The sequence below is a fragment of the Garra rufa genome, chromosome 7 (assembly GCF_049309525.1).
Source record: "Garra rufa chromosome 7, GarRuf1.0, whole genome shotgun sequence".
Taxonomy (NCBI): domain Eukaryota; kingdom Metazoa; phylum Chordata; class Actinopteri; order Cypriniformes; family Cyprinidae; genus Garra; species Garra rufa.
This window is the reverse complement of record NC_133367.1, coordinates 40,504,450-40,520,850: the sequence shown is the minus strand read 5'-3', so window position 1 is coordinate 40,520,850 and position 16,401 is coordinate 40,504,450. Positions and strand designations below refer to the sequence as shown.

General features: G+C 39.8%; 1 protein-coding gene across 1 annotated transcript in view; it reads left to right on the top strand.

Moving 5' to 3' along the window:
- Positions 1 to 13,285, top strand: part of LOC141338163 (metabotropic glutamate receptor 7-like) — an 89,363-nt gene extending 76,078 nt beyond the window's left edge. Inside the window, exons 2-3 of the mRNA XM_073843720.1 lie at positions 478 to 694; positions 13,020 to 13,285. Coding sequence (XP_073699821.1) covers positions 478 to 694; positions 13,020 to 13,285 — 483 coding nt within the window. The remainder of the gene's footprint in view (positions 1 to 477; positions 695 to 13,019) is intronic.
- Positions 13,286 to 16,401: the final 3,116 nt, after the last annotated feature.

Sequence of the window (16,401 nt, the reverse complement as noted above, 5' to 3'; positions counted from 1 at the left end):
AGATGATAAATGTGGCGCTGCGGCTTGCACCGACAGCTGGTGGGTGATGTGAAAGCCTATTTCTGTTTGTTTCTGATATGTGCCAACCACCAAATTTTTATTATGCATATGCCAAATTCCAGCAGATAGGACTTTTTTGCTTTACCATATAGTCATGCAGTCATGCAAAATACATCTAGTTGCTGTATTTTGATAGTATTCAATCCAAAGTCAGCACAGCCTTGTTTCTATTTGATTCAAGCTTCATTGCAAAAACCCGCAGTAGACCAGCATTCATATTATGATCGTGTCAAAGAGACAGGCGGCAGATACAATTGCCTATGAAAGTTTGAGTAATTGACATTCAATACGGAATCACGGCAGGGAACACTCCATCATTTTCCATTATAAGAGCTGACGGAAATAAAAATTGGGCCAACTCAGTTTAGCAACCGCAGCGACAGTGAATCTAACTGCCTTCTTTTCGTCTGGTTCCAGATTCCGCAGATCAGCTACGCCTCCACCGCTCCAGAGCTGAGCGATGACCGCCGGTACGATTTCTTCTCTCGCGTCGTACCTCCTGACTCCTTCCAGGCGCAGGCCATGGTGGACATAGTGAAATTGATGGGGTGGAACTACGTGTCTACGGTGGCCTCGGAGGGAAGCTACGGCGAGAAAGGAGTCGAGGCCTTCATGCAGATTTCCAGAGAAGCGGGTGAGTCAGACAAAACAACAAACAAGAAGTCTTTGAAGATAAAGTCCAGGAAAAACTCAAAGCAGCCTCTGCATAAATAAACAAAAGAGTTGTTAAGACTTGTTTTGGTTTTTCTAATAACAACCTGTCAGTTTCATCAGTGTATTTTAAAAACAAGCTTTATTCACTGAGAAATGTTTTGGATTGCTTCACACATTCATCCCTGCAATACAAAGCTGAAAGCTTGAGACGGCTTCAAACCATTAATTCACAGTGTTTCCCCCAACAAGACGTTCACCTCTCAAACAAATGAATATGTAAGCAACACAATTGTCTGTTAACGGTGGGGATGCTGTGTCTCTGAGACGCTTGTCTTGCAAAACAAAGTGTGATGTGCCCCAAGGAAAGAAGATTAATTCCAAACGTCTCCCTCATTAGTGAGTGAAGCCAATTACTGGAACTTGACTTGTACCTTTTAGGGCACAAATTAGACGGTAAGGTATAATCTGACATGATGAGTAATTGGGGCTGCTTAATGGGGCCTATGGTATGTCAACAAAATAACCTCATGATTGTTTCATGCTCCTTGAGAAAAGTGTGAGAAGGCCTGTAGGGTTGGTCGATTTATAAACAAAATGTTGTCTAGCTTTTTTTAATGAATCGGTTGAGCTGGTTCACAAAATCAGTCTCTGCTCATGGCTATTTGGCAGGATCAGGAATGTATTAAATTGAAACAGCCCAAGCGGTTCTTCAACTCGCATAATCATCACACCTTTATTTGTTTCATAATTGGCCATAAAGGGTTAGTTCACCCAAAAATTAAAATTCTATCATGTTGTTCCAAACCCGTAAGACCTTCGTTCGTCTTCGGAACACAATTTAAGATGAAAGAAGATGAAACCCGAGGGGTCTGTGACCCTCCCATAAACAGCATGGGTACTACCATGTTCAACACCCAGAAAAGTACCAAGATGATCGACAAGTAGTACATGTGATATCAGTGGTTCAACTGTAATTTTACAAAGCTATGAGAATACTTTTTTTTGCGTAAAGAAAACAAAAGTACCTACTTTATTCCACATTTTCGTCTGTACTACGTCACTTGTGGACGTGCGTTCATGAAATTACAGTTGAACCACTGACGTCACATGGACTACTTTGTCGATCATCTTGGTACTTTTCTGGGCCTTGCATGTGGTAGTACCCTTGCTCTCTATGGGAGGGTCAAAGACCTCTTGGATTTCATTGAAAATATCTTGAATTATGTTCTGAAGAATAAAGAAGGTCTTAGGGGTTTGGAACAACAAACAGGGTGAGTAATTAATTACAAAATTTTCATTTTTGGGTGAACTAAGCCTTTAAAGACACATCAAACCAAAAACATTTTGTCAGTTCTTTAAAAAATTAAATTGATTTGTTGTATTAGCAAATTATACATACACCAATTTGTACAAAATTGAAAATTGACCATATTTCCGTATGTAATATATAATATAATATACAAATTTCTAGTTTCACTATGAATGATTTGTCAGCTTGAGTTGTTCCACTGGATTTGTCAGTTATTCTTTCAATGACTTTCCTTTTTCGATTAAAAAAAAAAAAATCCCACCATAGTTTTTTATATATTTAATATTCCGTTTATACTTAAACTAATTTCATTATACAATAAAATATATATATATATATATATATTTTTTTTTTTACTTTAGGAGAGCACAACACAATATGGCAATTTGTAACTATTTACGTTTTGGCAATTGGTGAGTAATTCGTATGAATTTGTACAATCTCTGAGAAAAAAAATAAAAAAATCATGGCAACGAGAAATATATATATTTCCCGTTGCCATGAATTAAGAATTGTTTTAAGAATCTGTTCCCTCGTTTTGTTAATTCATTCCTTCGTTTAAATTAATCTTAGCCACAAAAATGTTCCCAAAATTTTAGTAAATCATGGTCACTTTGTACTAATTTGTTCCCTTGTTTTCATTTAATTAAAACAAGTGAACAAATTCATACAATGTGGCCACAATTTACTATGAGGGAAAAACATTCTTAATCATTTTTTTAATTTAAATGGATAGATCACCCAAAAATGTCCACCCATGATTTACTCACCGTCAAGCCATCCTAGTTCTATATGGCTTCTATATGACGAATACAGTTGGAGTTATATAAAATGTCTTGACTCCTTCCAAGCTTTTATAATGGCAGTGAATGGCTGTTGAGATTTTGAAGCCCAAAAAAGTGCATCCATCCATTTTAAAACATACTCTGCATTACTCTATAGGTTAATGAAGGCCATATAAAGTGAATCACTGTATTTCTGTAGGAAAAATATCCATATTTAAAACTTTAGAAACTGTAATATCCTGCTTCCGCTAATTGTCGTAAATGTTTTCACAAAAAACTGGTGTAAACGCCGTAAAATCTGGTAAGAATATGCTAGAAGTTTTGTTGACAGCAAACGAAAACCAGTCTCCACTTGGCTTATATAGAAATCCACAGACATTTTTCTTTACAAATCCTCATGTGTACCTCTAAATCATGACTGGCTCTCCTACATCCCACAAACAAGAGATAGATATATCATTTTTTTTTCTCCCTGTATGTCAAGTGTGGGGCTCCATACATTCGCATTGCTTAAATTTATTCAAAATCGCCTCATTAAATAGTTTTCCTGTGAAATTGAGTTGGAGAGGAGATAAGCATGTTGTGATGTTTTGGCTAAACGTATCGTGTAATTATTTAAAAAAGCACAGGATTTTGACTGTGAAGTGCCTCGAGTGCTAGAGGGAAAGACTTCTTATGATATGTGTTAAGGCTTTCCAAGGAGACTTTGGCGCAGAGGTCAGTATGTTGGCAAAAACAACAGTGCTCAGAGCTGTTTGGCAGGGTGTCCCACTGTGGTTACTTTATGGCTACACATTTAGGCGGATAATGAATGTTCTTTTACTGATATGGACATTGAGCCTCATTCATGAAGCACAATAGACAAAACCTGTTATGTCATATAAGAATTTTTATTTACAGTTCCAAAATGTCATATAGAAAGCTGTGGATAGCCATCTTTGTTCTTGAAGCTCACATATAGATTCTCTCTGGATTCACAGAGACTTCAGCACTAGGCACATTGTGTTAATTGGGCTCACTGTCCGATTTAGCAGTGAGGTGGAATATATCACTTCTTTCAGTGCGGTGGAAAGCTCAGATTAGCAACATTTCTCACATTATTGTGAGTCTTTTTCACTTCTCCTTTGTGCGGCTTTATTTTGAAATGAAACTAAACGAAACACCTACGTCCACACCTACCTTCAGGTATTTGTCATCTTCTCTTCGTGTGCCAGATTTGCCAACCACCCCGGCTTGTTCATTAATTTTTATTTATGAAGCGATTTACAGTCCACTCAGGATTTGAAGAGAGGAGACAATTATTAATGATCCTAATTTGCGTATTTGATTATCCTGTAAGAGTGGCAGTTCGCACTGTTTATCACTCTTATTGCTTTGGCGCACAAGTGGCACGGCGCTTATCCTGTGGGAGACGAGGGAAACGCTTTTTCATATGGTTGAGAACCCAGCGCTGCGTGATGTTGAATGCCTTCGACTTCATTATCCTCAGCTACAGTATGTTTGTATACGTGTGCATAACTGCTGACATTAAGCCTTTAACGTGCTACATTTAATTGGAATTAAACGTGCTCACTGAACTTCTGTCCACTAGAGGAGAAGATGCACCTGAGAGCATTTCCAAAAAGTTGCATGTTTAATACCCTCAGGATGCTGTATTGGACAGCTGTTTAAAAGGCTAATCAGTGAAGATTAAACAAATTAAACAAATGAAACACCACCCTTTTTCATTGTTGAATATCATTTCAGATTAAAAAATGGCCCATTATGGACATTAAAGTGGGTTGGGATTTTTTTCCAGTTTCTATTTGAGGTCAAGTTTTATTTATTTACTTTTTGCTGTTGTTAGGTTGTTATAAGTGGTTGCTATGGAGTTCTGGGTGGTAGCTAAGGGAATGCTAGCTGCAGAGTGTTGTTATTAGATTGTAAAGTTGTTCTGAGTGGCTGTTAACACATTGCACAGTTGCTAAGGTGTTATGTGTGATTGTTTACAATTTGCCATGGTTGCTAGGGAATTTTGGGTGGTTTCTAAGGCAATGCTAGCTGCAAGGTGTTATTAATAGATTGTTAAGTTGTTCGTAATGCTTGCTAGGGAGTTCTGGGTGGTTACTAAGGTAATGCTGGCTGCAGGGTGTTGTTATTAGATTGTTAAGTTATTCTGAGTAGCTGTTAACATATTGTGGAGTTGCTAAGGTGTATTATGTGATTGTTCACAATTTGAGTGGATTTTAATGCATTGTGTTTTTGCTAAGGTGTAACTGTTAACACTTTGCCATGGTTGCTAGGGAGTTCTGGGTGGTTGCTAAGGCAATGCTAGCTGCAAGGTGTTGTTATTAGATTGTTAAGTTGTTCTTGGTGGTTGCTAGGGAGTTCTGGGTGGTTGCTAAAGCAATGCTAGCTGCAAGGTGTTAAGAAGTTCTGAGTTGATGTTAATGCATTGTGTTGTTGCTAAGGTGTAACTTTAACACTTTGCCATGGTTGCTAGGGAGTTCTGGGTGGTTGCTAAAGCAATGCTAGCTGCAAGGTGTTGTTATTAGATTGTTAAGTTGTTCTGAGTGGATGTTAATGCAATGTGTTGTTGCTAAGGTGTTCTGTGTGATTGTTCACAATTTGTCGTGGTTGCTAAAGCAATGGTAGCTGCAAGGTGTTGTTATTCGATTAGGTTGTTTTGAGTGGATGTTAACACATTGTGTTGTTGTTAAGGTGTGATTGTTAACACTTTGTCATGGTTGCTAGGGAGTTCTGGGTGGTTGCTAAGGCAATGCTAGCTGCAAGGTGTTGTTATTAGATTAAGTTGTTATGAGTGGATGTTAATGCACTGTGTTGTTGCTAAGGTATGATTGTTAACATTTTTGTGGTTTCTAAGGGAATGCTAGCTGTAGTCGGTTATTATTCTGAGTATCTGTTAACACATTGTGTAGTTGCTAAGGTGTTCTGTGTGATTGTTAATGCTTTGCCATGGTTGCTAGGGAGTTCTGCTAAGGCAATGCTAGCTGCAGGCCGTTGTTTTTTTAATTAAGTTGGTTGTTAGATTTTGTAGTGCAGTTGCTAAGGTATTCTCTGTTTTTGTTTGCATTTTGCTATGTTGTTGCTAGGGAGCTGTGAGTGGTTGCTAAAGGCATTGCTAGCTGTAGGGTGTTATTTTAAGTCTGTGGTTGTTAGGATGTTGCTGTGCAGTTGCTAAGGTGTTATGTGTTATCGATAGCATTTTATTATGTGGTTGCTAGGAAAATCTGGGTGATTGCAATACAAGCTGCAGGGTGTTGCTATGAGGTTGTTAAGGTGTGTGTTCTGAATGTTTTTTATGGTGTTTCTGTGAGGTTTCTAAGGTGTTCTGGGTGGTTGTTAAGGCATTGCTAGCTTTAGAGTGTTTTTAATGATGTTTTATAAACAAGGTTCGGGAGGAGCACGATCAGATAATCAATCCATTCGGCACAGGTGCAACTTGTTTAACCAATCATTGAATTAGCACATCATCTATATATTGCCAGCCGTCTTACCTCCATCCAGCGACAGTTTCTTGGCATCCCTCCTCCACCCCTACTCCCCACTTCTAATCTGTTTCTATCCTAAACTAGCAGGGGGAGTTCTCTGGGTCCGGCCTGTATTCCGGGCCCGGAACCCTTCCCCAGGACAGCACGCCAAAATATGCTTATTACTCGCTCAAGCAGATTAGATGTAAGGGCGAACTCGTGAAATGGTGTTTCTGTGCAGTTGCTAAGAGTGTTAGAGTTGCTTCTGAGTGTTAGTATTTTGCCATTTAATTTCGGGGGTTTGCTATGTTCTTAGGTTTGGAATAAATATATTGTACCAATGTCTTTCATAGTCATTTCTAGTGTTTATAGTGTTCTCACAGCTACTGTAACTTGACTGTTTCACATTTTGCACATCATCTATTTTGGTAGTACTTTACGTCAAGATTTTGTTCATAGATTTTGTGTGCATCCAATAAAATTCAGGACATCCCAAGGGCTAACCTGTCTTTAATACTGCAGAGAAGTGACTCTGAGTGTTGTCTGATCTCTCATCAAAATTTCAACAGATCCTGCCGAGGATGTGATTTGGTTTAGAGTAGTTAGGTTGTTCAGATGGTCTTACCCAAATAAACACACTCATGCCTGAGATGAGGGCAGCCAAGGAGAAAACAGATTGATTCATATTAAATGAGAGTTTGTTTGTTGAATGGCTTTTTGCAGTTTGGATGTAATCAAGCTCTCAGAAGTTGTTGGGTGTAACAGGCACTCTTGTACTATAAATACAAGTTTTATTTGGTGAGTTAAAACTCTTTGCAGCTCTTGTTTCTTTTATCTGCTCCAGAAAACTTTTTTAAAGATTAAAACAAGACAACTAGATATTTCATTTTTATTTTTAAAGAATGTATTTGTCAGCTCAAAACCCAATGCTATGATGTTAGTATGTTGCTAGGGTGTTCCAGGTTGCTGCTAAGACATTACTAATTTCAGGCCATTGCTGTTATTGCTAAGATGTTATAAGTTGCTGTGGCTGCATTGTTGTGGAGATGCTTACGTGTTTTGAGTGGTTGTTAGGATGCTGGTGTGCAGTTGTTGAGGTGATGTGAGTATTTGTTAATATGTTGCCACTCTGAGTGGTTGTTAACACATTTTTCTAAGCTGTTCTGAGTGGTTGCTAAGGCATTGTTTATTGTAGGGTGTTGCTTTGAGGTTGCTAGGGTGATCTGAGTAATTGATAGGATGTTGTTGTGCAGTTGTTAGGTGCCATGAGTGGTTGCTAGGGAGTTCTGGGTGGTTGCTAAGCCAATGTGCAATGCAGGTGTTGCTATAAGGTTGCTAAGGCGCCCTGAGTGGTTGTTAGGGTGTTGTTGAGGTGATGTGAATGTGTAATATGTTGCCGCTCTGAGTTGTTGTTGGGATGTTTCTGTGCAGTTGCTAAGGTGTCGTGTGTGGCTGTTAGGATGTTTCTGCTTTCAGTGGTTGCTAATGCATTACTGTGCCGTTTCTAGGATGTTCTGAGTGGTTGCTAAGAGAATGAGTGATGCAGGTGTTGTGAGGTTTTTAAGGTGTTCTGAGTTGATGCTAGGATGCTGATGTGCAGTTGCTAAGGTGCCATGCTAAGGTGCTGTGAGTTGTTGTTATGATGTTGCTGCTCTCAGTGGTTGTTAACACATTACTGTGCAGCTTCTAAGATGTTCTGAGTGGTTGCTGAGGAATTTTGGGTGGTTACTAATGTGATGTGTGATGCAGGTGTTCCTATGATGTTGCTGAGGTGTTCTGAGTGGTTGTTAGAATGTTGCTGTGCAGTTGCTAAGGTGCCGTGAGTGGTTGTTACAGGGTTATGGGTGGTGTCTAAGACATTGCTAGATGCAGGGTGTTCCTATGAGGTTGATAAGGTGTTCTAAGTTGTAGGATGTTTCTGAGCAGTTGATAAGGTACCATAAGTGGTTGTTAGTAAGATTCAGCAATCTGTGTTGTTGTTAACGTGTTACTGTGTAGTATGATATTCTTAGTGAATACTAAGGCATTGCTAGCTGCAGGGTGTTGCTATGAGGTTGTTAAGGTGTTCTGAGTTGGTATTAAGATGTTGCTGTCCAGTTGCGAAGGTGCCTTGAGCGGTTGTTGGGATGTAGTTCTGAGTGGTTGTTAATGTATTACTGTGTATTTTATATGGTATTCTGAGTAGTTGCTAAGGCGTTTCTTGCTGCAGGGTGTTGCTTTGAAGTTGTTAAGGTGTTCTGAGTTGTTGTTAGGTTGTTGTTGTGCATTTGCTAAGGTGCTGTGAGTGGTTGTTAGGATGTTGCAGTTCTGAGTGGATGTTAACATATTACTGTGCAGCTTGTATGATATTCTAGGTGGTTCCTAATGCATTGCTAAATGTAGGATGTTGCTATGATGTTGTTAAGGTATGCTGAGTTGTTATGATATTGCTGAGCAGGTGCTTAGGTGATGTGAGTGGTTGTTACCATATTACTGTGCAGTTTCTAAAATAGTCTGAGTGGTTGCTAGGGAGTTCTGGTGGTTTCTAAGGCATTGCTAACTGCATGGTGTTGCATATTACTGTGCAGCTTGTATGATATTCTAGGTGGTTCCTAATGCATTGCTAAATGTAGGATGTTGCTATGAGGTTATTAAGGTGTTGGGAGTTGTCGTTAAAATGTTGCTGTGCAGTTGCTAAGATGCTCTGAGTGGTTGTTAGGGTGTGGCAGTTTTGAGTGGTTGTTAACGTATTACTGTGCAGTTGTTATGTTATCCTGAGTGGTTTTTAAAACATTTCTAGCTGTAGGGTGTTGCTTTAAAGGAGAAGTTCGGTGTGATATTGACCTAAAGTGTGTTGAATCATGATACCGAGTGTGAACTTACCCTTCATAGCTCATCTCAGCTTGTCCACTGCAGTCCGAAATCTGGCGTTAGTTAGCCGATGCTAACAACAGGTTGTCAATGAGGGTGAATAGGGCATCGGACTAGCCATGTAAATAAATCACTGTTTTACACCATTTACGAGGCACAAAGTAGCGCCACACTTCATTGGTAGACTTCCAAGGGCCCTGACATTTAAAACGAGACATTGAGAACTTTGAAAAAGCACTGGTAGTTTATTTACAAGAAGATTTATACAGACATTCCCCTTAGTAAAATTACCGGTCGCCGCCATCTTGAATTTAGTCACGATAAGTCGAGTGACGAGCAGGAAGGAAACTACAACCTGATAAGTTGATACAAGTTGATAACCTGATAAGTTCCTTCCTGCTCGTCACTCGATGCCCTATTCACCCTCATTGACAACCTGTATCATGATTCAACACACTTTAGGTCAATATCACACCGGACTTCTCCTTTAAGGTTAAGAAGTTCTGAGTGGTTGTTAATATGTTGCTATATGGTTGCTACAGGGTTCTGGGTGGTTTCTAAGGCATTGCTAGCTGCAGAGTGTTGCTTTGAGGTTATTAAGGTGACTTGAGTGGTTGTTAGGATGTTGCAGCTTTGAGTAGTTGTTATTGTAGTACAGTGCAGTTTCTATTATGTTATTTGTGGTTGCTAAGGCATTGCTAGCTGTAGGGTGTTGCTATGTGGTTGTTAAGGTGTTCTGAGTTGTTGTACGTATATTGCTGTGCAGTTGCTAAGGTGCCATGATTGGTTGTTAGGATGTTTCCGTTCTGAGTGGTTGTTAACGTATTACTATGCAGTTTCTGTGTTATTCTGAGGGGTTGCCAAAGCATTGCTAGCATTGCAAGGTGTTGCTATTAAGTTGTTAAGGAGTACTGAGTGGCTGTTAGTGTTTTGCTATGTGGTTGCTACAGGGTTCTGGGTGGTTTCAACGGCATTCCTAGTTGCAGGGTTTTGCTATGAGGTTGTTAGTTGTTCTGAGTTGTTAGGATGTTGCAGTTTTGAATGGTTGCTAACATATTACTGCAATTTCTATGATATTTTGGGTGGTTGCTAAGGCATTACTAGCTGCAGCGTGTTGTCTTCTAAGTGTTTTTTAGGATGTTGCTGTTCAATTTCTAAGGTGTAATGGGTTTTGGTGAAGTGATTGTCAGGATGTTGCTAAGATGTTTTGAGTGGTTATTAATATTTTACTATGTGGTTGCTTGGAAGTTCTGGGTGGTTGTTAAGAGTGCTAGCTGCAAGGGTGTTTCAGTGTGGTTGCTAAGATGTTCTGAGTGGTTGTCAACATTTTGCTATGAGGTTGCTAAGGAGTTCTGGGTGGTTCCTAAGCCATTTTAGCCAGTGCTAGCTGTACTGAGTGGTTTTTAGGATGTTGCTGTGCAGTTGACAAGGTATTCTACTTCATTTTTACATTTAGTTTGTCTGTAGGGTGTTCTGGATGGTTTCTAAGGTATTGCCAGCTGCATGGTGTTGCTATAAGGTTACCAAGGTGTTCTGAGTAGTTATTATCATGTTTCTATCTCGCTGCTAGGGTATTCTGTTCTGTTGCTATGACATTGTGAGGTGCAGGGTCTAGGTGTGAGACAGCATTTACAGCTGAGACACGCGCATAGAGAAATTCAGACACACAGTGATTGTGACTGTACCATTCACCTGTCTGCCCAATGCATTTTACAGGCAGTGAGAGGCTAACATAACCCCCCCTTATCCCCAGCCCTATATCACAGACTTAAGGCAAGGATTGTCATGTCAGTACATCACTAATAGTAATAGCCTTGCAAATACCACTAATTAGCCTGTGCCCACTGCAGTTTTATCAATGCGTAATGAGATCATTAAGTATCCTATTCTGCAAGTACCTGATGCCAGTGTTAGGTAAGACGACTGCTTTGATTTTAGTTGCGATACCTACTTTCTTGCACATTTTAGACCAACTCAGAGAACAAAGGGAAAGAAATTGGGCTATTTGAATCTTTCTATCATCATCGTCTATGACTTGAAATTCCTTTGAAGGCTTAGCAGGATAATATCCAAATTGCAGCTGTGAAAACTACCACTTGCAGATGTTCGGGCTCGGGTCAGAACCTTTGATCCATCAACTGCAATGTCACAGACAATGTTTTCATCTTTATTAAGGATTATAGCCAGAGTGAACATGCAGAGGCTCTGGAGATGATAGGACTTGAAGTCATTGATCAGTCAGTGACTTCAGTATCTCTGCAATGCTTTTTAGATAATAATCATATCCAGGATTGGGTCATTCTGAAAGAGACAAAGGTTCTGTTTCAAAATATGCCTAGACAGCATCATATGCATGTGCTATGTATTTTTGTGCTATCACAGCAGCATGCTAATGACAAACTCTACTGAAATCAATCGTAAGTTAAGTCTCAATTACATTTACGCATTTGGAAGAAGCTTTTATCAGAAGCAACTTACATTTACATTAACATTTTATGAGTTGATGCATTCCTTGGGAGTCTCAGTGTTGCTAGCACCATACTATTCTGTTTGAACTCCAGGAACAAGTCTCCCATACAAAGATACTGCATATGGAGAGCGTTCCAAATATGTCACCTTACTAGGCAGCTGCCTATGATTTGAAACAGAGTAATTATCTCTGGCTGTATCAGTGTAAATATGCCATCCAGGATCCACAGCATCTCATTTGGCAAGACAGCAGTCGCATAATGACTACAATAGTGAAAGTGTTGACTGAAATTGAGACTGTGGACTAAACATTAATGAGGTGGGTGTTCATTTAAGTGTTGGTGCTACACTGTCAGTTCTGCCAACATGAATTGTGGTATTGCATTCTTTTAGATGCGAATTAAACATCTGCGGGGTCATTTGTAATGTTATGAGCAGCATAAATTGATCCAAGATCATTACAAGTATGGCAGTGCATTCATTATCGATCTTATTTTAGACCAAATAAATCTGAATTCAAACTTCTCGAAGTTGTTTACACCTCTGCAAGGCCCAGATGGTAAAATAAGCTATACCTTCTCCCTGAAATTCATCGTTATACCAAAACCACTGTCAACATAGGCAGCTCTGACATGTTTTCTATCCCCGATGTGCACTAGAGTAAGATTTTGTGGATTTCCGATGTCAGAAAAAAAGTCCTAGTTTCTTAACTTTTTCTTCTCTGCAGCTGCAGGATCTAGGAGAACCTGAACATCCGATGATAAATGCTTGTGGCCTCCTGCTCTTTGAAGCTTAATTGATGCTAAATGACAAGTTTTAGGCTATTCTTTGCCCCCAGATGTGTCTTCATGAAATGTGATCGATATTTGTTGATATTTGTCTTAATAATTACCTTGGGAACTCATTAGTGTGGGTGTCACTATTCTGGATTACATTTAAAAGATGGACTAAGTAGCCCAAGATTGAAAAAGTTCCCTGCTTGGAATGAATCAATTCAACAATTAGTGTCATCCCCAGTGGAAGTGGTCATCACTTTAATTTCACAGTTGTCTTGCCTTAAATCCTCCTTGGAAAGTGGTAGGTTTGGTTTCTCTCAATCTCCCACAAACTGCCGAGATTAGCCTGAGAGTTGCAAACTAGGACATGAAGTACACTGCTGTGAATTAGAACCTAGAAAGGCCTCGCTGTTCCGTAGTGCATCTGTAGACAGTTGCCCTTCGTTTCTGGGGTGTAATCGCTTGGTTGATTTCAGGCTTTAGTCTCATAATAGCACCAGATCAAAGGAAAGCAGAGGCAGATGGCTATTAGCTAGTCAGTCACATAGACTTGACTTGGGCTCAGGTAACAATTTAGTGCCCTGTGGAGTCTCGAGTTGAATGGGTAAAGCTGTTATTAAGATGTCTCTCCCCCCGTTCTTCTCAGGCGGCGAACACAGCGCCAACATATCAACGAGAGATTTTCACACAGCGAAGCCTTTCGCCAATACATTATTCATCCCCCTCCCAGAACTCTACCCTTCTCCATCAACACCAGTGGCCCACAAATTGTACATGCAGGGAATTCTGTGCCACTATGCCCTATTTCATGAGCCAGTACCTTGGAAGCTGAAATGCCTGAGAGAAGGATCCACTGGGAACGAACAGATTTTCTCCTGTTCCATCTTTGAAAAAGACAGCATAGGCCTGTGATGGACTAATGAGGTGTGACACGACCTCTGCCAAAAATTGTCACAGGAGCTCCACCCTGATCAATAGGTGTTCGGTTAAGGGCTTGTTTGATGGTTGTGAGCTGAACAATTGATTAATGATTAGCGTTGCATTGCATGGGTACTCAGTGCAATTGACCTGCAGACAAGACTCAGGTCAGAGTCTGTTTTTTTACACTACTTGTAGCTTGTAAATTAACGTCCATCTGCTCTGCCATCGCTGTAGGGGTGGACAGTATGAGCAAAATCTTATGTCATGGTATGAGTCATTTTGTATCACGATAATGAGATCTATGTGTCAAGATATTTGGTGCAGAACACCTGCAGTTCCGTTCCAAAACCTGTTAATCTGTTTACGTAGGCAGCATGTTTGAACATCACTCATGATGCAAAAAAAAAAGTAGACAAGATGGTTGGTAGGCAGCATGATTGGCTGCTCTAAGAAACTCAAGGGTAGATTTGCATGTGTGTTGTGGTAATCACATCATGCGAAAATGAGTGAAAAGGATTGCAATAGTCAGGCTCCAGAGGTAAAAATCTCATTTATTTTCTCTATAGGGGAATTGATTTTTAAAGATACCTACTATGGGCTATGAGGTTGTTCATCAATGGCATTTACACTAACTCCACCCACCAATGTGTGGTTGGGCTTGTCAACATTACAAAAGACGCCTGCTAAGCAACAGCTCCAGTGGCGTAGGTGATAAAGCATAGTCTTTTTACTGCGGTCGACCCAAGTTCAAATCCACCTTTTGCTGAATTTGTTCTTCTCCCTTTTCACATCTCATATCATATCGGAAAGGCATTTATTTTCAATAAAAATGAAGAAAGTAATTGAAAAGTTGAAAATAAAATATTGGGTATGGTTAAGGGTAAAGTTCCCAATAAGGAAACATCCATTTAATAATTTTAATAAAAATTATGATTTACACTCAATATGTTATTGCATACTGTTGATGTATAATGTACTACTAGACATACTTTTGAAGCATGGTACTGGTCTTTAAATTCAAAAAGTGCTCTTAATGCGTCGTATTTACTTCTGAAGCATCAGTGAGTGTTTGAACCTTCTGTAATAGTTGCATATGAGTCCCTCAGTTGTCCTCAGTGTGATTGATCTCAAAACCATACAGTCATTGTTGGAAAGGGTTCAAATACACAAAGATGCTGAAAAACCATCTAATTTTGGTCAAATAATTAACATTTTGCAGATTCTGCAAGGTGTATGTAAACTTTTGACTTCAACTGTGCATGCATATTTAGCAAATGACCATGTGACTTTTATGTATGCCAAGTAACCTGTAAATGCAAAAAAGCTGTTTCCATTGCAATTTTGCCAAATTTCCCTTTTCCAAATTGCCTGAAAAAGCACCTCATGGGAGCCTAAAATTTTTTTTTGCAATATATGGGAGTTTTTGTAAAAATGACGTGTTTGCATTGGGCGTATTTTAAATTCACAATTTCAATTAAGCTGGTCCTTGATGGTCATGAGCAGGTTTAAGCTGGTCATGTGTTGGACATAAACTGGTTTAAGATGGTCATGTGCTGGTCCTGACCAGCTTAGGACCAGCACATTACCAGCTTAAACCAGCTCATGACCAGGTTAAACCAGCATCCATGCTTCAAAACCTACCTAACCAGCATATGCTGTTTTTTTTTTTTTTTCAACAGGGAACTCATGAAAAACTTCTTGTGAAAAAAAAAGTTCCAAATTGGCCACTTATGAGGTTCCAGGTTAGTTAAAATTCAGTTTCCTGTTGAAAAGCTGGTTTAACCTGGGGCCTCATGTATCAACGCTGCGTACGCACAAAAACTTTGCGTACGCCAGATTTCACGCTCACGTTTGGATTTACTAACGATGAAATTAACGTCAGAATGTGCGTTGATCCACGCCAACTCCATGTCTGGCGTACGTGTATTTTTTGTGCGTGTGTTTGTTTTATTTCCCTTGGCGACTCCTAGAGGCAATTATTTTAAATTGCACACTACAAAGTATCGCACCAACACTTGTGGAAAACATTGCTATTAATTTATAATTGATAAAATGGGTTAATTGAGACAATATTTTTCTACCAATTATGTGATTTAGAACATATAAAAGCATTTGCAAATGTATACATCCCTTAGTCTATGGCAATGGCAGTGTTGGCCTTATTGGAGGACATTGTCAATGGCCAAATCCGAAGGGAATGCGTTTTTAGGGATCACAGTGATTTTCTAGCCCACGATGATGACTGGCTTATAAGCTGTTTCAGATTTCCAAGAGCTATCCTCTTGGAGCTCTTTGCTGAGTTGGGTCCAAATTTGGAGACAGCGAGGAGCCACGCATTACCCGTTCCCTTACAGGTGCTGATAACGCTTGGTTTCCTGGCAAATTGTTCTTTCCAAAGGGAACTGGCAGATCGCTCGGGGTTAAGCCAGTCGTCTTTGAGCCGTGCAATGCCAGCTGTATGGGACGGGATCATCCGCATGTCTAGCAGGTATATAAGATTTCCATACCATGCAGTTGACCAGCCAAACAAAGCGCAATTTGCAGCGATCACCGGTTATCCTAATGTAAGCGCAAGCGATCGACTGCACGGACATTGCTATAAAGGCGCCATCTGAAGAACAATTTGGATACGTGAATCGGAAACAGCTAAGTTTTACTTTATTTTATTTTATTGAGCGTAATTATTTAACTGCATATCAGGAGACCGCGGTTATCCATTAAAGACGTGGCTGTTAACCCCCCTCAACAACCCACAAACTGACCAAGAGCGCAGATACAATGATGCCCATTTTCGCACTTGTAGAGCGGGCGATTGGGCAGCTGAAATGCCGGTGGCACCAGAGCCGTGCACAGACCTTTTGAGGGGCATGTGCTGAAACTGAAAAAAGGGCACCCCCCCCCCCAACCCCTCCACCACCAAAAAAATAACACACAATAATATTCTTATTTAATATTTAATTAGTATTAATAACTTTTATACAGATAATATACATATAGAGGGTATGTAAATATCTTATGTGTATATATATATATATTGTGGCCGGGCGGGGAACAGCACGACAAGACAAGACTTTCAGGTGAGCCCCGGAGGGTGAGTTTATTAAACA